The following is a 21,989-nucleotide window of genomic DNA, read 5'->3' as shown; positions in this document are numbered from 1 at the left end:
TACCTGCAGTCTCTGGTCTTAATTTAAACTTTACTTATAATCCCTCCATGTAGAAAATTTTGTTTTCACTTTCTATAAACATCAATTTATCTAATTTATCCTCGTAATTTAAGATAATTTTTTTTTAAATGAATATATATTTTTTTAAATTTAGCACATTAAATCTAGTATAATTTTTTTATCAAATTGAATACGACTCTTTTTCCAATTTAATTGGATGAAAATACGTAATTGGATAGAAAATATATTAGATTTTCTTTAAATGATGTTGAATTTATAATGAATTATAATAAACACAAAAAAAAGTCATGCTTAATTTGATAGAAAATATACTCGATTCTAATTTAAAGTACTGAATTATATTTATTTTTAGACTTTTTGTATATAAAAAATATGAAGGATAATTTTGATATAAAATATTAAATTTAAGACGAATTATATTTATTTTTAAATTTCTTTTATCTTAAAAAAATATGAAGGATAATCATGTAACAATATTTACATAAAAAATTAAAGCAAATAAAATTGTACATGTAAAGAGTGAAAATAAATTTTTTTTAGATACGTGAATGACATACAAAGTTAAATAATTAAGAATTATTCTCCAATTAATAGTAAAAACTGAGAAATTCATTAAATCCTGTCAAAATCTATTTAACTAGCTTGGACATCGATCTACTCCTATTTCAGAAGATTGGTGTACTCACTCCATAATTTATTTTTCTTTACCCCGGCTATGAGGAAATCTGGGATGAAGGTAATATTTTTTATATTCAATTTTTATGTGAATTTATGAACGATTGATTAATATTTAGCAAATATTAAATGATTGATGTGGTCGTTTGGATGCCACGTGCTTTGCCTAATTCAGCAATATTCAGTACATTGCTGATTGCTCCATCTTTTTAAAAAATAATAAATTTGGACCACTTATGAAAAAGAGTTATTAGGGATGAAATCGTGACCGTCATTGACTATTCCACATTTTCCGTAAAGAAATAAATCATGAGAAACATTTATTTTAATATAGTAATATTTTACTGAGTATTTTATGTTAGCATACAAATCTTTTATATTAGGAGATCAGACAACTAAATAGGTACTTTACCTCCACGGAAAATTAACTCAACAAAAATAATATATATATATATATATATATATATATATATATATATATATATATATATATATATATATATATATATATATATATATATATAACAAAAAAAAAAGAAATCTATCAACTCATACGGTCGGTCCCATATCATCCATGAGAATATAAATTAAAAAATTATAATTAATTAATATAAAGAATTTTTTCTTCTTCTAAATTTTATTGAGATTAAATCTTGTCCTACCTTAACCTGGAGAAGGAGCGCCGAAGATAAAGTTGTAAATGAACTAAGCATTCGTAAACAAATTTAATGTTCGATTTGGTAAGAGCTGGTTTATATTCGTTCAATATACATAAGATTAATTAAACAAACAAACTTGAACAACTCGTTAAGCTAAATAAACAAGCTTGAACACATATGTGTTCAGCTCATTAACGTTCGTGAACAATGTTCATGAACCATATTTATTAATAAAACTCTTTTCAATATGCTAAATAAATAATAAAAATAAATAAATAAATAAATTTAAATTATCAATCTTAATAACCAATCAAACAATTAAAAATTTCAAACAATCAAACAAACTTGAATTGGGAGCAGGTCCGGCTCAAGGCATAGGCCATTAAGACCTGTGCCTAGGGCCCCTATTATATTAGGGCCCACAAATTTTACATATATATATCTATATAAATCAAATATGAATATTAATTTAAAAACATGAGTTTAGATATTAAATATTTAAAATTATAGCTAAAATAAATTTTAGTCGAGATTTATTTTCATCGGTAATTTTAATTTTTTACTAGCTAAATTATATTTGGTCAACAATTTTAAATTTTTTATAAATTAAATCTAGATCGTTTTTATTTTTTTACTCATGTTAGATTTAATTGATAATTTTAATTTTTTTACTATTAAAATTAGATTTGGTTGGTAATTTATTTTTATTTTTTTATTAAAATTTAATTAATAATTTTAAATTTTTTACTGTTAAAAATTTAATTTATTAATCAAAATTAAATTTTTTTAATAAATTAAAAATATTTATTGATTATACTTAATTAATATTTTTTTATAAAAATACGCATATTTAATTTTATAGTATTATTTCTTTCTTAAATTTTATTTTTCTTTCACTTTTTTTAATAATTCATCATGATATTTTCTAGCTAAATATTTTTTACTAAATAAATTTTATTAATAATTTATCAAAGTTAAAATTGATAAAAATTTAGTTCACTAAGCTCCCATCGATAAGGGATTTTGAGGGAGAGTATATTATAAGTAGTGACTATATCTAGTACTCAAACTTATTTCCTCTAGGCCACACAATAATTTTACCGCTATGTCGAAACTTTCCTTCCTCGGAGTTAAAAATAATTGATATTTTTTTAAAAATAATTGATATTTTTTTAAAAAAAAATTGTAATTAAAATGTATATTAATAGTATTTCAATAATTTATTACTCGTTTCTAAATTAGTTAATATAATTTTTTTTTTATTTTTTAGGTTTGACATAAGATAAAATTATTGCTACGTAGCCTAATTGGACTGCTTTCAATTGTATAAATAATCATTGGCAATATATGAAATTGCCCTTTTAAATTTTACTAATAAAAATGTCGCCCCAGGGACATAATTGAGTTGACTAATACGTAATAGATATTGTTACAATGGGCAAGGTGTCGAATCTCGGCAAACCAAGAAAAATGCTCTCCCAGCAGTGACCAACTGCAGTTTTCCGATTTATCTCCTTACAAATGCTTGTAGGGTTGGTCGTGTTGGGTTGTTAGGGTGACAAATTCCACCTTTTACTATAACTAATAAAATTAAATATTTCTAATAATATTTATTTAAAAAAATATTAAATTTTTTTCATGCTTTAAAGTGTCATGTCGAAACGGTCAAAACAGGCGAAACGTCTCGTTCCGCTTAGCGACCGACACTAGCACGACCCCGGCACCAGACCCAAGACAGGTGTGACGTATTGCGTGGCCTAGTGGTCACAGCGGAGGGGTCGCTCAACCCTGCAACAGTAGCGGAGGGGTCGTATAACCCTTCTGTTGCGGCTGCGGAGGCATTGTGTGACCCTGCGGTCACTACAGAGGGGTCGCACGACCAACGTGGTCGCGTCGAAGGAGTCATGCAATCCCCGCGGCCATGGTTGGTCGCGCAACCCCGCGACAACGCTGAAGTCGTACGGGCTCGCGAGTGGTGTCAGATTTCATATTTTTTAAAATTAAAGTTAGGTTAATTATTTTAATTAACTCCTAATTATGATAGAGATAATCTAAAAATACTTTATTAAACACTAATAAAATTATATAATTAATTTTATATTTTATTTATTTTAATTTAAAAATTATAATAAAATTTTTTATTTATTTATTTATCTATTTTCAATTTTTTTTTCTTTTTTAAAAGTTTATTTTTTATTTATTTTTTAAATATTTATGTTAAATATTTTAGTTTTTAATTAATATATTTTATATTTAAAAAAATACTGAAACTATATCGGTATAGCACAATACGGTACCGAAACCGTATTATTCTGGTCCAAGATCGAAACCTCGGCACAGGTCGAAATTTTAAATCTCGATTTTTTTTCCCACCTAGGGCCGGGCCTCAAGAATGGTTGAGACGGCCTTGATTGAGAGCTTGATAACATCTAAACGAACTAAACCCAAGCCAAGCTCGAACCAAGCTCAAACCAAGCTCGAACCAAACTCAAGCCAAGCTTGAATTGAGAACTTGATAATATCTAAACGAACCAAGCTCAAGTCAAGCTTCAAACAAACTCAAGCTCATAAAAAATAAACCAAGTCAAACTTGAACACTCATTTTAAAAACTTGGTTCATTTTAAATTCGACTCGAATCGGCTCGATTATCTTATCAAATAAACTTGAACATCTCAAAACTCGACTCGGCTCGACTTGGTTTGTTTAAGGTCCTAGCCGAAAATATTTAATCACGTAAAGCCATCTTAATAAATTACCTGTATTAAAATAAACTAAAACTAATAACCGCGTCAAGGTACACCCTGGCCCGTCGTTGTTGGCATAGTTTGCAAAATTGCGATCCGAATCGTAGGATCGTACGATTCTACGATCCGGAAACCCAAAATCGATCCAGGATCGTGCAGAATCGAGTTTTGCAGCAGAATCGCAGCAGGATCGGTAGGATCGGAACAGAATCGGTAGGATCGGAGCAGAATCGGAGCAGAATCGGAGCAGGATCGGTAGACGCTTTGAGAGGTCATAACTTTTGACTCGGATTGAACCATGGGGCCTATAATATATCAAATCAAAGCTCGTTCAGAGATCTTTAATAAATTTCAAAGTTTATCCTTAACTACCCTATTTCAAAGTCAAAAAATATCATTTAAATCCTTTTCAGATGTCTAGAAGATTTTATCTTTTTTTTTATTATCTTTTTCTCATCTTATTAGGGGTTTAAATTATTTAAACATACGTTTAACTATTTTTGAGTTAGTTTTTTATCAATAATATTCTATCATTTATTTTCCTCAAAATAATGAGTTTTTAGATGTCTATTATCTAGTATTGTATGACATCAACCAGTCTTTAGAAGATTATTTCCGACGTTCATATTTGAATCAAAGGATTCAATAGCTTCTATTATATATGTTAGGTGCTTTGTTGGCCTGTAAATTGAATTATCTTATAAACCAAGGAAATATTTATTACATTGAATGTGTTATTATTATTGTATTAATAGAAATTTTATATATTTTCCATTTTATGATATGAAAATATAAATATTATTACTATAAGAGAATAATAGTTGAATTACAAATTAATTTAAATTTGTACATGTAATAATGTAATTTGAGGTGTTGAGTGTAAATGATTACATATATATATACAAAATTAGTTATTTATTTATATGTAAATGAGATTTTTAGGTATTTTTTCTAATTATTAATTATGTATGATAAGATTTTAAGGGTTTTTTGTAGGATCGTACGATTCTACAATCCGATCCTGACCCTAAATCGATCCTGCGTAGGATCGCGATTCTACAAACTATGGTTGTTGGTGTTCCGCTCACCTACTGGTAACTTTTATCTGCTGCACAGGGCTGCTCACTCTCGCTCCATTAAAATGTAAGCGGCTTCTTCGAGCTCGATTTCCACCGAACCCTGCCCTTCGATCGCTTCCGACCCTGTTGGTTCGGCACCCTCCGGCTTAGACGATGCCTATTCCTGTTCTGGCTTGCTTCCGGAGCGGCTCCGCCGTGGAGGCGTCGGCGTCGACAGCCGCGATGCCTACCTGGACGACCTCCGTCTACGCGACCCGCCTCGGTGTCGCAGCGCTCACCTGGTCCTGCACCTTCCTTGGCATATCAGTCCGCGCCGTTCTCCGCCTCGCCGACGAGCAAGGACAGGTCGAGGGGGAGGAGCCTTTCCTTTTCCGCATCAGGCCGCGGTTTCTGTGGAAGCGGCACGGATCGAGGCGCTTCCGCTTCAAGGGACGCGGCGGCCGGCGCCGCTCCGTGGACTTCGTGTGGGACCTCAGATGCACGGTCTTCCCGCCTTGGGGAAGCCCTGAGCCCGTTCGGAAGTTCTTCGTCGCTGTCTCCGTCGACGGTGAGATGCTCCTTGTCGCCGGGGATATGATCGACGAAGCGTACAAGAAGGCTAAGATTCAGAAGCCCCCTGCGTGCTCTGCACTGGTATCAAGGCTGGAGCACGCGTTGATGAGGGAGCATAGCAGCGGCCGGAGGTCGCACCGGACCTGCGTACAGATGGGAGGCCGTAATCGCGAGATCTCAATCGAACTCGGGGCGAAGGAGAAAGGGAAGGAAATGTGGATGTCAGTGGAGGTTGATGGCGAGCAGGTCTTCCACGTGCGGCGCCTCCGATGGAAGTTCCGGGGGAGCGAGAGATTGGAGCTCGACGGCGGATGGATTATTTTTTGCTGGGATCTCCACAGCTGGCTTTTCCAGTCTAAGTACGGCGGATCTGTACCATCAACCTACACCGTCGGCGCCTCCGTCCCGGCAGAGGTAGGGCGCGCTATGTTCCTGCTCCGGTTCGAGGGCGAGCCGAAGCCAAACACGGAGCCAATGGATAATCACGCCGGCAATTCAATCTACAAAAATTTGTTGACCGAGAGATATAATCAAAAGGATGGGCACATTAATTGGAGTTGGAGTAACAGTGGCGTCGGTGGCGAACAGAGGAAGGGAGGAAGGAAGACCACCTACTCGTCCTCTTCGATCTCATCGGCCTCGTCAGCCAGCACTTGGTCGGTGATGGAGTGGGTGAGCCCGGAGGAAGCTGAGCTGCGGAGGATGCAGGGCATCTCACTGCTTGTCTACGCCTGGAAGAATTAATCGACTTTGGGGGTAAACCATTCCACCTCTCTTCCTTTCTTTTGTGTAATTTACTATTCAATTTTATCCTAAATAGTCTGAACTGACTCAATCTTTTTCTTTGAAGATTGCATGCCTGAAAACACTGCAAAATATTTCATTATATATGTGTATCGAGAGCTAGTAATCGACAAAAAAATGTTTTTTTTTTCTCTCCACAATCTACTGAATTCATTTCTTTATCTGCTTTTAGAAAATTCTTCAAATTTGTCTGCATTAAGTTGATACCAACTTCTAAGTTGATACTTGAAAGCATTAGGAATTTCATCAGAACTCAAAAACAGTTCTAAGTCCAGTCTCATCTTGCCCATTTTTTCTCACTTGGTACTCCTCTCCACTCTTTTTTCTTCTTTTGTCAAGTTGTGTTATTTCTACTGTTGGGATGTCATGGGTTTTAGAGGACAGGACTTGTTGTGTGAGGAGAGGGAGTCCACCTCTGCCTCTTGTGGTTGGCATTTTGTGTGTGGCTTCTCTGAACTCCATCTCAAGTTTGCCCGTTCTGATAGGGATGGAACGAAGCCCACTGTGTTGGCTTGCTATTAAGTCTTCAAAATTGTGGGGACTCACGGACTACTCCATAAATTTGTGATCTTTCCTGCTACTTGGGGCATCTCTGTCAGTCTTTCTGGTTCCACGTGCATTGGTTCAATGTTGTCCATTTTCTGTAGAACTATAGTTATAACACGCAAATAAACAGTTTGAATTTTTCCTGCTACTATGTTTGTTAATATTTAGTGGGTTTCACTGAGCAAGTAAATAAACTTTGGCTGGTGGGTTAAACAGTAGAACTTTCTATGTTACTGTTTCATACATATGAAGTTTACACTAGTCCAAAACTAAGCAGAATGAGCAGCTTTGCACCATTTGTTGTGGATCAAAAATGTTAGGACACAAGCAAAGTCACTAAAAAGTTTGACCTTGAGCGTCATTAGATAACCTGTGTTGCATAAAAATAATCTAAAGTAGTTTCCAACCTGATACACAATGCCAAGGTTTTGATATGCAACTTGATGGTGATTATTTGGGAAGCCTCTTAGTCCCCAGTTTCTTGTAGGACCTAATTGAGATTTCCCATTTGTATCTTCTTTCCATTAGCTCAGACGTTGGGACCTATCCAATTTGCATCCTTCAGATTTTCATAGTGAGCTTTTCTTTGAGTTTTATTACTTTGACATGGATTATACAGAGCCCATAAAACATAAACTTTTGTTTCAGTCCTCTTTGCTTAAGATATGGTGCATTCACCAAATGGCAAAATCTTAAACCAGTACATTAAAGGACATGAGTATTTCATTAAGTGTATTACAAGGATCATTAGTTTGCTTAAGATATGGTGTAAATCATATTATATGGATTCTGTTCTAACTGATAGTAGTGTATTACAAGGATCATTAGTTTGTCTAAATGGTAGCATATAAGTGTACCAATCGTAATATGTGAGATTAAAAATCCTAGCGTATAGATTCTACTCCAATTTAAACAATATCATGAGTCATAAAATGTAGTACCTGGTATAAAAAAGGCAGTAGCATATAGGTTCCTCCGACCAAAAGAAAGTATATGAGATTAGAAATTATATAGTTTACCCGCCATATTCAACTCCCTCCGTGCATGACGTTCTGCATGAGAGACGGTAGTCAAGGACTCAAGGCATCCGCTCGAATTTTGGTGGAAAACTTATGTTGGACAGCCTCGGTCTGAAGTACCCATGTGCGAAAAAATCATGGGGGTTTGTCTTCGCAAGTAGAGTGCTCATTTTAGTATTGAAATGGCCCGCCAAAGATTGTCAAAATTGGCTGTCGACGTATTATTGTATTACTATTACAAGTGTTTCTGAATGTATCCGTTGGATAAATTAGGGGAGGGCCACGGGCCACCCGCCTCTCTGGGATTATGCTTGGATTATAAAAAAAAAATTGACAAATATTACCCCATGGGTGTGGTAAGATAAAAAAAATATAAAAAAAAATATTTTAAAAGTTAACTTTTGCATAAGTATATTTCGATTTTACTAGATTGGCAAATAAAAAAAAAATGTCTACTTCCAAAATTAATAAGATCAAACCTGGACGCTTGAATTATAAAAAAATTGATAAACATTTGCGATAAAATTTTAAAGGACAATTTACCCAACAACACATTTAAAATTTTAAATTTATTAAAAAATATACATTATTTTATTATTTATCAAAAGAGCGTATATTTTCAAATGTAATTCTTATTAACAATTTAACTTTTTTTCATTTTCAGGTTCGACATGGATTTTTTTATCGATTCTTTGATTTTATATATTAATATATATGAAAAGTCGAAATAAATAATGGAGACCGTAATTAAACTCCTTGCAACATCAGAAATCCATAGGAACTGAAATAGGTGCAATCGGAGCTCTTTAGGTTCATTAGTGAATTTTGACTGAAATCCACTGATCGACCTAGAGGGTTTCGATTATACTCATTTAAGTTCCAATGGATTCCTGAAATTATAAAGAGTTCAAATATGGTGTCCATTGTTTATTTTGATTTTTTCAAATGTATTAAAATGTTATTAAAAAATTCACTAAATTTTATGTAATGTTATTTATATTTTCTGTATGTCGATAAAAAAATAAGAAGAGAGAGAAAAAATAGTGGAGAAAAGAAAAATGGTAAAAAATAGTTTTAAGATGGAGTTGTTTTAATCAAAATAACTGCAAGATAAAATTATAAAGTAATGCAATTTTAATCAGACAATTTCAAATTGTGAAACACACAAGTATATAAATTTGAGACAAAAATTTATAGGTGAAATGTTATTTTATTTTTAAAAAATTGAATGTTTTTAATAATAATAATAATAATAATAATAATAATAATAAAATGGAGCCTTTTCATTAATATTTGATTTAATATTAAAACCCTTTAAGACTAGAGCGGTAAACAAGCTGAGCTCAGTCAACTTTTACAGTATTCAAGTTTATTTGATAAGATAATCGAGTCAGCTCGAACTGAGCCTAAAATGAATCAAGCCGTTAAAATAATTATTTAAATTTGACTTGATTTTTTTATGAACTTAAGCTTGGCTTAAGCTTCGTTTAGATGTTATTAAGCTTGTAATTCAAGTTTGTTTGATTATTTAGAACTTTAAAATTTTAAGTTTGTTTGATTAGTTATTGAAAAGGGGAGTCTTGGTGCAACAGTAAAGTTATTGTTTTATGATCAAAAGGTCACGGGTTCGAATCTTGAAAATAGCTTCTACTAAAAAGTAGGATAAGACTGTGTATAATGGATCCTTCCCCGGGACTTCGCATAACAGGAGCTTCGTACATCAAACTGCCCATTTTGATTAATTATTGAGCTTGATAATATAAATTTATTAGTTCATTTTAAATTTTTTTTATTTATTTAATAAGTTGAAAAGAATTTTATTGATAAATATGATTCTTGAATATTAACAAGCTAAATAAATATGTATTTAAGTTTATTTACTTAATTAAATGAGTTATGCAAGCTTCTTCATTTAATTCATCTGGTATATATTAAATAAATATAAATAAATTTTTATCAAGTCAAATATTAAATTTATTCATAACCATTCGATTAATTTATAACCCTTTTTTAAGACAACAACAATAAAAAGAAAGTATGTATTTTCCAAAAAAAAAATATTAACAGACAAGAACTCAACTCAAAAGAAATATCATTATCACACCTTAACATAATACTCGTTCAGAAAATCGAGAATCCATGTTGACTCTCTTCTTCGCACCAATCATTTTCCTGTTTTTATTTTTTATTTTTTTTATTTTTTATTTTTTTAATAAAGTTCATGGAAAGTTCCCTACCTCAACTAAAGTAATTGCTGCACTTGAAAGATGAACTAACGCATCTCTAATGTAAGGTTCGTAAAAAATTTATAAAATTAAAAAAATCTTAATAAAAAAGTTTGAACTGGTAATGTTTAAAATTTATAATTAATAGTATTGAAAATTTAAATCTATTTTTTTCTCTTAAAAATTAAGTTTATAATTAATAATAAAATAGTGTTACATTTTATTTGTGATTTGTAATGTAAGAATGATTTGTAACGGATCTATAAAAAAACAAGTTATAAAGAGATTTTCATTTTATCTAGTTTTTTTTTCTATGATACTGATGTGAGATATTAATAGTTATAAAAAAATTTATTTAAAAATTCAACCATCGAACATGTCATAACAGCTTTCATGGTACATCATGTTCCTTTATTAGTCATTTAGATTTTACTATTACTAACGATTGTACATATAATCATATACTTTGCATATATAATATAATATATGAATTATAAAAATAAATATTATCTATAAATTGAGTAAGGGTACGTCAAATTTATACAATAATACAATATAAAGGTGACCATCTTTATAAAAAATTAATTTAATATATCATATTGATCTTAGTAAAAAAAAATCGAGAAAAGTATATTTTTTAATGTCACCGGCTCAAGGTATTTATAAAAATTTCTCTGTTCGCAGTGTTGTTAATTTTAAGATGTGAGACTAATAATATAAGAGGGTGTTTGGTTCTTTCCTAGGAATAGAAATCGGAATCATAGTATTGTAGAATAGGAATGACCATGGATATCACTCTTAAAAGTAATTTTGGTTTGTTGAATATTTTCTATCAGAATAAATTAAAATTTTCTTTTTTACCCTTAAAGGAAAATAAGAGAAAAAAATTAAATGTGAGAGAAAGTTAAATGTGAGAGAAAAATATGATAAGAGAGAATGATGAGAGAGAAAGTATGATAGGAAAAAATGAATAGAAAGTGCGATGAGAGAAAATGAGAAAAGAGAGTGTGATGGGAGAAAACATGATGATAGAAGATGAGAGAGAAAATATGATGAGAGAGAATGAAGAGAGAGAAAGTTTAATTAGAAAAAAATAAGGAGAGAAAGTATGATGGGAGATATTGAGAAGAGAGAAAGTGTGATGAGAGAAAAAGTGTGATAAGAAAAAATAGAAAAGTGAGTGTGATGGAAGAGATTGATGATAGGGAAAGTATGATGAGAGAGAGAAAGTGTGTTGAGAAAAAAATAAGAGAGTGTGATGGGAGATATTGAGGAGAGAGAAAGTGTGATGAGATAGAAAGTATGATGAGAGAGAAAGTGTGATGAAAAAAAGAGAAAAGAGAGTGTGATGTGAGAGATTGAGGAGAGAGAAAGTATGATGAGAGAGGAAGTGTGATGAGAAAAAAAAAAGGAAGAAAGTGTGATGGAAGAGATAAGGAAAGAGAAAGTGTGATGAGAGAGAAAGTGTGATGAGAAAAAAAAAAAAAAAGAAAGTGTGATAAGAGAGAAAGTGGATGATAAAATAAGGAGAGAGAAAATATGATGAAAGAGAAAGGAGAGAGAAAGTGATACGAAAGAAAAATTAAATAAATATATTTTGATATTTGATATTAAGAGGGAAAATTTTAGTTTTGGGTCAAAGGTATTTTTGGAATAAGAAAATATTTTGATTGTTGAATATAGAATAATAACTCATTGAATGAGGAGACATGAAAATGAGTCATTATCCAATTATAAGGATTCATTCTTTTATTTGTATTTTAATTACTATAATCTAAACATCAACAATGACAATTAATGATTGCTATTCTCATTCTCCACTCTTCTTTCCTTAAACCAAAGGTCCCTTAAATTTTTAATTGATTATTAATAAGAAAATTTTTCAATAATACGCCGCAATTAAGTTTTGAGTTTATATCTCTGATTAATTAATTATAAAATTTTTTAATAAAATTTAATTGAGTCGTGAACTTTAAATTTAGAATAGATTAATGAAAAAAAATCTATAACTCAATCTTTGATTGATGCATAGGTAAAAATTATTAAAAATTTTAAAATTATTTTTATGTAAATAGAAAAAAATATTAATATAATTTTATTTTAAACATCATCAAATTTAATTAATAAATAATTTAAATTTTTAATAAAATAATAAAATATTCATAAGATACGATTAAAAATGAATGGTGAATTTCTCACCAGGACGTCGGTTTTTTTTTATGTTCAACGACAAGGAGATCTCACAATCCCGAGGAGAATAACAAAAGTTGTTGAACCGCGCGCACGTGCACGTAGGTTCTTGCCACGTGCAAGTGTCCTTACCAGCTTTAATTGCACTTGCCTCGTGTCACAAGCTTCCTCTCCAAGCTCCGTACACCACTTCTAGATCGTTTCCCTGAGCGCTTTCTTCCTCAAAGATCACGCCTTGATCACCTGCCATGGGCGAGCAAACACGCACAGACCTCGTCACCGGCACCTTTCTCCTCTGGCCCGCAGCCCTCCGCCGCAGGCTCATCGATGCGGTCACCTGCGGTGCCTCCTAGCACCGCGGCCGTCGCAAGGCCTGCGGAGGCATCGACGCTGCTGAGCCACGACCTCTCCGTCCCCGTACCGTAGGATTGGAGCGGCTCGATCATCTGTTCGAAGGCGGAGGCTGCAAGATGCCGCGGAAGACGTTGTCTAGGGAGAATAAAAAAAAAAAACCTTATGAGAGAAGAATTCACTCTGTCAAATAGAAAAATAGAAAACATATCGAATTCAATTTACTTTTGTTTATTTAAAAATTTTTTCGCTAACTATTAATTTTAAATATATTAAATTTAGATATTTATTATTCTATCTTCACGAATTTTTATCTTTATTAACAATTATCACCTCATCGTATTTTATTACTATTTTCTTATAACAAACCCTCATTCTTATCTAGAAATATCATATCATCATATCAAGTATCGTAAACTTCTAACCAAACTCTTGAAAAATGTTGGATCAACTTTTTCTAATTCTTCATGTTTTGATAGCTTGACTCTACATTCTACTGGAGTATTTATGAGTTTATTGTTATGTTAGTTAGAGCCCTAGAGCCAATCATATGATAATTATTGTATGGACTCGATGTATCATATTCCTATATATTAATAAAGACATTTCTTTATGGTTATTATACTTACTTGTATTGGTATCAAATAACTAAGTATAATAGCATCCTTGAGTAGAAGATTCTTATCTATATCAATCGATTGGTTGAATCGATAGTGAGATGATATAGAGAACACTACTCTTAATTATTCCTAGTCAAGTATTAACATTCAGGGACAATGTTAATGCGACGAGACTAGCATGTAGGTCAACTTGATGATTTGTTCTCACAAGTCATGGATATAGAGATATCAAGTTGACACATGAATATGTATTGGAGAATGTATACTGAATGACCCGCCATGAGAAAGTATCATGGATCGTTATATGAGTGTCATATCGTAATATGAGTGTCATATACTTTTTCATGTGACTATTAGTATAACTATCAGTCCTTAGACATGAAGTCATCATGGTTCCCTACATAAGGAGTTACATACTTTGGTTTCGTCAAACGTCACCCGTAACTGGGTGGACTATATGATAGTTAGTCCTAAGAAAATCGTATCGGTTCCACTGTACAAAATTTTTTGTACAAGTGTCGAATCTTTCCTTAAATAACCTATTATGTTTTTTAGAAGTTAAATTAGGAATCGCAGACGGAACTTAACATCATTGATTCCAAATTTAACTTATCTGTTTTTAATGGTTTAGATTTGAATCGCAAGCGGAACTTAACACTATTGATTCAAATCTACCTAAGTTATTAATTCCATAAATATTAATTTCCAAAATTAGCTTCCAGGACTGCATGACGAGGCATATGACCTTCTTGGATATGAGAGCAACCACCACCGCCTAAGCAAAGCCTTTTAAGGAAAGCTAATATTTAATTTCCTTAAATAACTCTAGGTTAACCAAAAAGAAAAATCGAATCACAAATTCGAAAAAGAAGAAAACACAAACTCGAAAAACTATTTTGAAAACTCTAGAATCATATGCCTCTTGTGTTTGGTATTTCCAAAAATAATAATACAAATAAAACTAGTATGATGCGGAAAACAATTACTAGTTATACCTTTCTTTGTAAGCAAAAATAACTTCTTGATCTTCTACCGTATTCCTCTTCTAACCTCGGACGTTGTGTGGGCAACGATCTTCCGAGACGAGAACCACCAAGCACCTTCTTCTTTCTTCTAGGTTTCGGCCACCACAATTCTCCAAGAGAAGTAGAGGTCCTGCCACCACCACCAAGCTCCAAGGGATGCAAGAAACAAAACCTCCTTTCTCTCCTTCTTCTCCTAGCTAGAACCGGCCACCATCAAGAGCACCAAGAGGGGTTGCCGCCGACCACAAGAAGAAGAGAAGAGGGAGAAGCTAGGGTCGGCCACCAAGGAGGAAAAGAGAGGACAAGAATAATAGAGTCGTTCCAATGAAGGCACCTCTACCCCTTCTTTTATAATCCTTGGTCTAAGCAAATAAGGAAATTTAAATAAAAAAATTCCTTAATTCTTTTGCCATGAAAAGGAAAATTTATTTAATTAAAAATAATTTTCTCTTCTCAATATACATGGCCGGCCACTTATTTCCCCAAAACAAGGAGAGTTTTAATTAAAACAAAAATTAAAACTTCCTAATTTGTCTCCGGAAATTTATAAAAAATTTCTCCAATAATTTTTCCCTTCATGGTGATTTGTAAAAAGGAAATTTTATAAATTAAAATATTTCTTTTAAACATGTGGAAGATTTCCAAAAAGGAAAGTTATCTCTAAAAATTAAAATCTCCTTTCAATCTACAAATAAGGAAAGATATCAAATCTTTTCTTAATCTTTTGTAAAAACTTATAAAAGAGGATATTTAATTTTTAAACTCTCTTTTAAATCATGAACATGGTTTAAAAGGAAAGTTTTCTCAAAATTAAAATCTACCTTTAAATCTACAAATAAGGAAAGATTTCAAATCTTTTGTAGAAAGCTATAAAAGGAAAGATTTAAATTTTAAACTTTCTTTTAAAATCATGGAATCCACATAAGAAAAATTTATAAATAAAATACTTTTTAATATGATGTGGTCGGCCACTTAAGCTTGGGCTCCAAGCTATTGGCCGACCACCTTAAGACTCAACCTTTAAGCTTGGCCGACCCTAAGCTTGAGCTTCAAGCTTGGCTTGACCGACCCCTATTGGTTGAGTAAGAAGGTGGGTATGTGGTGGGTATAAATCTCTATATACAAGAGGCTACGATAGGGACCGAGAGGAGGAATTGGTTTTGGTCTCCCGATGAAATTAAGCATCTCGTGTTCGCCCCGAACACATAACTTAATTTCATCAATAATAATTCATTCCACTAAAGAACTATTATTGAACTACCGCACCAATCCCAAATTACATTTTGGGCTCCTTCTTATTATGAGTGTGTTAGTCTCCCTGTGTTTAAGATAATGAATGCCCACTAATTAAATGAGTTACTGACAACTCACTTAATTAATATCTTAGTCCAAGAGTAGTACCACTCATCCTTATTGTCATGTCGGACTAAGTCCACCTGCAGGGTTTAACATGACAATCCTTATGAGCTCCTCTTGGGGTCATTCTTAACCTAGATTAGTAGGACACAGATTCCTTCTATAATCAACAACACACACTATAAGTGATATCATTTCCCAACTTATCGGGCTTATTGATTTATCGAACTAAATCTCACCCATTGATAAATTAAAGAAATAAATATCAAATATATGTGCTTGTTATTATATTAGGATTAAGAGCACACACTTCCATAATAACTAAGGTCTAGTTCTTTTAACAAGTCAGTATAAAAAGAACTTACCTAAAATGGTCCTACTCAATACACTTAGAGTGTACTAGTGTAATTTATTAGTCAAGATAAACTAATACCTAATTACACTACGACTATTTCAATGGTTTGTTCCTTTCCATCTTAGTCGTGAGCAATTGTTTATAATTTATAAAGAACTGATAACATGATCTTCTGTGTGTGACACCACACATCATGTTATCTACAATATAAATTAATTGAACAATTACATTTATCATAAATGTAGATATTTGACTAATGTGATTCTTATTTCTAGATAAATGTTTATAACAAAAGCTAGGCTTTTAGTATACACTCTAACACTATAAAGGTGATTACTGGGTATGTAACAAATTATGCGGAGGGATATGAGTGATGTAGATGTGATCTATCCCTCCTATATAACAGGAGTGACATCATCATTCTTGATAGAGTGAGACTACTAAGTGTATGATCATGCCCAAATGAGTCAATATGAGATATTAAGCTCATTTGTTTAGAGAGAGTCTACTTGGAGTTCAAGATACAGATTGATTAAAGGATGACACGGTCTATGCCTCAATTTAATCAATCTAGATGTCAAGGATAGAAGGACATTATCATATATTGTGAGGGTCACAATTAGTAGTCACAAGGTGATGTTGGATCTCAACATTCTTGTAACTTGGGTAGTAATGATGTGTTGCTAGATACCTCTCATTACTTATGCTTCTAAATGGGTTTAGGAGCATTGTCAACTTTACAAGAACCTATAGGGTCACACACAAAGGGCAATTAGATGGAGATTAGGTTCATATGATGAACTAAGAGGATTAGGTTTATGTGATAAACCAAATTGGATTAAGAGTAATCCAAATTAAACTAATTGAGTTGGACTCAATTTGATTCATGTGTTAAATGAGTCTAATTTAGACTTAGATTCATTAAGTCAATTTAATCCAATGAATATAGATTCATTAGATTAAATTGATATGAATCAAATGGTTGGATTTGATCCACCATGGGAGATAAGAGGTCAAGTTTGACTTGACTTAAGAGGGAGGATGAAGAGTCAAGTTTGACTTGACTTTGACTTGACCAAATACCATGTCATTGTGACTTGGCATAGGGCCGGCCAATGATGGTGTTACACATCATCAAGGCCACATCATTTGGTCAAGATTGACTTGACCAAATGCCACCTCATGAGGGAGACCAAGAGCCATGATTCTTGGTATCCCATGGAGGTTTATAACCTCTCTATTGTGGTCGGCCACTTGAATGTGTGTGTGATTGCATTTGTGTGCTCATTCAAGAGGTCTTCTTCTTCCTCTTCTCTTCCTCTCTTCTTTCCCTCTCTTCCTCCATTGTTGTGACCTTCTAAGGGTGCTAGCACACTCTTAGTTGTGTTTTTCTCCACCTATTGTTCGTGTGGATACACATAGAGGAGTGTACGTTTGACACTCTCGAGATCCGGCAACCCTTCTGGACGAGTGAGATTTGCGAAGGGCTTCGCTTCAAAGGTATAAACCCCTTTCTTGTAGATCTAGTGTAGATCTAGGATTAGGAAACATGTACATGATAATTTTTATATATATCTTCGTACGGATCCGTGGCAAGACTTCGGGGTTTCCGCAACGCAAAAAGCGGTTTTTGTGGCCCGAAAGTCTCAACAGTGGTATCAGAGACACGTGCGAAGCATGTACTTGTTTCATTTTATATTTTTATGAAAAATATTAGATCTATAAGTTTCTGTAAATTTTCTATTTTTATGTATTTTATGAGTATTTTTCTCGTAGAGGCGAAGTAACAAGTGTTTGGACACTTGTAGGTTTCGACTACCGAGAAAAACCTTCCGAATCGGCAAGGTATCACCCAAATTGTTTTGGGACAGGGCTCAAGGCGCAGTAAGATCGTAAATGGACACTCGTGTGACTCATTTCGCGAGAAGGGGTGCTGCCCTTAACCCCGCAAGGGGCATTGTCTAGCGATTGCGCCCGAAAATCGCTAAATGAGACCGCCGGGAAGTTGCGACTCATAAAATCATAAAATTAGTAATAAAATTATAGAAATTTATGAAAATTACATAATTTAGAATTATGTATAATTTTTGTGATGGTCATGGCCCAAGAACCCAATTTGATTGGACAAATGTGTTGTAATTCATAATATGGCCTGCGTGCCATTTTTGGATTGTGTGTGTTGTATTTGATATGCGACCTGTGTGTCGTGCCTCCTCTATTTTAATATTCCTGTTTTAAAATAGTTTTAGACTCGAATGTAACTCGAGTTTCACATTTTTGTAATGTACAAAATGAGGCGGTGGAAGGTCCACTCAAGAAGGAGTTACGAGGAGGGCACTGTCAACACATGGTGGTCAAAGGAGACGCTTGGAGAAGTTGTTGACCCTAGGTTGACCATCCGATCTTTTCATTGGCTTGAGAAGATCGTAGTAGGGTCATGACCTTATCACAATTAATTATAATTATCATTGCTTGTGTATATGTGATGCATGCTAAAGTAGGATAATTAGTGCCTTGATGCGTATAAGATACGAATCCACGATTAGATTAGATCTAAATCAACTCAACTCGAAATGCCTACCAAGTTTTGATACCATCACTACCTCGATCACATGTTGTTGTTGAATCTGTCAAAGCAGAGCAACACATATTATCTTGGTAGGGTGCAGAGGGACAATCTTGGTTCCGTTTATCAAGGCTTGGGTGAGTACAAACTCAATTAGATTGAGTATAACTAGTTAACTCAATTGGATCGGGTATAACTATAGGCATTTTTCCAACGGTTGGATGATATGATAAAAATCACATTTATACTAAATCTTGGGCGATTTAGCCAAAGCTAACTCAAGTTTAATGTAAATGAGATTTTTGATCCTATAAACAAGAGTTGCATAACGATGTAATTGATAAATTCATTATCTACCGATCATACTAAGTCTTGGGCGATTTAGCCAAAGCTAACTCAAGGCATAGTATGATGTGGATCTTGTCCCGCATGAATTATATCTCATTGGTTATAATCTAGTAAGTGTGGTTTGACCACATTCATGGCTTGATTCTACAAAAGTTCTATAATTCAATGGGAGTATCATTTGATTAAAGGTCTAATTAAATGATTAGTGAAATATGATATTTATTTTCTGTTATAGATTGCCATGTCGACAAACACGAACACCTTCTCCCTGCGTTCTGTCCTTGATAAGGACAAGCTCAATGGAGCTAATTTTCTGGACTGGTATAGGAATCTGAGAATAGTTCTCACTCAAGAAAGAAAACTGTATGTCCTGGAGTGGCCCATTCCGGAGGCACCTTCTGTCACTGCCACGCGAGCTGACCGAGATGCTTATAAGAAGAATCAAGATGACGCATTAGATGTGTCATGCCTCATGCTCGCAACCATGAACTCTGAGCTTTAGAAGCAACACGAGTTGATAGGTGCTTATGATATGGTTGAACATCTTCGTCGACTATATCAAGGACAAGTGAGGCACGAGAGATTCGAGATCTCCAAGGCACTGTTTCAGTGCAAGATGCAAGATGGGACTCCCGTAGTACCCTATGTGCTCAAGATGATTGGGTACATAGAAAACCTACAGAGGTTGGGATTCCCACTTGGCCAAGAGCTGGCCACTGACTTGGCCTTACAATCCTTGCGAGAGAGCTACAGTCAATTCGTCATGAACTACAGCATGAACGAAATTGATAAGCCACTACCCGAGCTGCTTAGCATGTTGAGAACTGCTGAGCTAAACCTTAAGAAGGTAAAGCCCAACTCCATTTTGATGGTGCAAAAGCATAAAGGCAAGGGCAAGCCTAAAGGTAAGGGAAAGTCCCAAGCCAAGGGCAAAGGCAATGCACTGAAACATAAAGGAGGGGTTGCCAAGGATGCTACCTGCTTCCACTGCGGTCAGACCGGGAACTGGAAGAGGAACTGTAAAGTTTACCTGGAAGATTTTAAGAAGAAGAGAAGTGAGACTTCTACTTCAGGTATATATGTTATAGAAGTTAATCTCTCTATTTCTTTATCATGGGTATTAGATACCGGATGTGCTTTTCACATTTGTACTAATGTGCAGGCGTTGAGAAATAGCAGGGCATTGACAAAGGGCGAGGTGGACCTTCGAGTAGGCAATGGAGCACGGATTGTTGCTGTTGTTGTAGGGACTTATTTTCTATCTCTGCCCTTTGGGCTTGTACTAGAATTAGATGAATGTTGTTATGTGTCTGCTCTTACTAAGAACATTATTTCAGTTTCTTGTTTAGACAAGAAAGGTTTTTCGTTTATAATAAAGAATAAATGTTGTTCCGTCTATTTAAATGATATGTTCTATTGTAGTGCACCTCTGATGAACAGATTCTATATTCTAGACTTAGAGAATCTCATCTATAACATAAATACCAAAAGGTTCAAATCAAATGAAATGAACCAAACCTATCTCTGGCATTGTCCCTTAGGTCATATAAATGACAAACGCTTATCCCAGCTCCATAAAGATGATTTGCTGGACTCATTTGATTTTGAATCATATGAGACATGCGAGTCATGCCTACTGGGAAAGATGACCAAGACTCCTTTTAGTGGACACAACGAAAGAGCGACTGACTTGTTAGGACTTATACATAGTGATGTATGTGGCCCTTTCAATGTCGCTGTCAGAGGTGGTTATACGTACTTCATTACCTTTATTGATGACTTCAGTAGATATGGTTATGTGTATTTGATGACACATAAGTCAGAATCCTTTGAAAAGTTCAAAGCATTCAAGAATGAAGTACAAAACCAGCTTGGCAAGAGTATTAAGATACTTCGATCAGATCGAGGTGGAAAATACCTTAGCCATGAGTTTCGTGACTATCTAGCTGAGTGTGAGATTCTATCCCAACTCACTCCTCCTGGAACACCACAGTGGAATGATATATCCGAAAGGAGGAATCATATCTTATTAAATATGGTACGATCTATAATGAGTCACACAGATCTTCCTATATCTCTTTGGGGCTATGCTCTAGACACAGTAGCCTTCATACTTAACCGTGTTCCATCCAAGGCTGTGATAAAGACACCATATAGGATATGGACTGGGAGAGATGCCCAAGGATTTGGGGTTGTGAGGCTTACGTTCGACGTCAAGTCTCGGACAAACTGGAACCTAAATCCGATAAGTGCTATTTTATAGGATATCCCAAGGAAATGAAGGGGTATTACTTCTACATTCCCAGTCAACACAAAGTAGTTGTGGCTAAGACTGGGGTATTTCTAGAAAGGGACTTAGTTTCTAGAAAAACTAGTGGGAGTACATTCAATCTTGAAGAAGTTCAAGATATGGACCATAGCACTGAAGCCTTGATGGAAGTTGAACTAGAACCATAAAGTGTTGTGGATGATGAGATTGTTCCACAAGGAGTTGAGGAACAACAACCAATTCAAGTAGACATACCTCTTCACAGGTCTGATAGGGTACGCCGTTAGCCTGAGAGATACTCATTTCTCTTGTCTGACCATGATGACGTTATGCTCATTGAGAATGAGTCTACCTCCTATCAGGAAGCTGTGATGAGACCAGATTCTGAGAAATGGCTAGAGGCCATGAGATCTGAGATGGAATTCATGTACACCAACCAAGTATGGACTTTGGTTGATCCACCTGAACGGGTCAAACCCATTGGACGTAAGTGGGTCTTTAAAAGAAAGACTGACATGGATGGACTTATATATAAGGGTCGTCTGGTATCTAAAGGTTTCAAACAAATTTATGGTATTGACTAT

The 21,989-nt window shown here is 34.1% G+C and overlaps 1 protein-coding gene across 1 annotated transcript; it reads left to right on the top strand.

The window, feature by feature from the left end:
• Positions 1-5,332: 5,332 nt before the first annotated feature.
• Positions 5,333-6,475, top strand: LOC122050356. Its single transcript, XM_042611264.1, has one exon. The coding sequence runs from the start codon at positions 5,333-5,335 to the stop codon at positions 6,473-6,475; it is 1,143 nt and encodes a 380-aa protein (XP_042467198.1).
• Positions 6,476-21,989: the final 15,514 nt, after the last annotated feature.

This window comes from Zingiber officinale, chromosome 3A (genome assembly GCF_018446385.1).
Source record: "Zingiber officinale cultivar Zhangliang chromosome 3A, Zo_v1.1, whole genome shotgun sequence".
Classification (NCBI taxonomy): Eukaryota; Viridiplantae; Streptophyta; class Magnoliopsida; order Zingiberales; family Zingiberaceae; genus Zingiber; species Zingiber officinale.
This window is presented reverse-complemented; position numbering and strand designations above follow the sequence as displayed.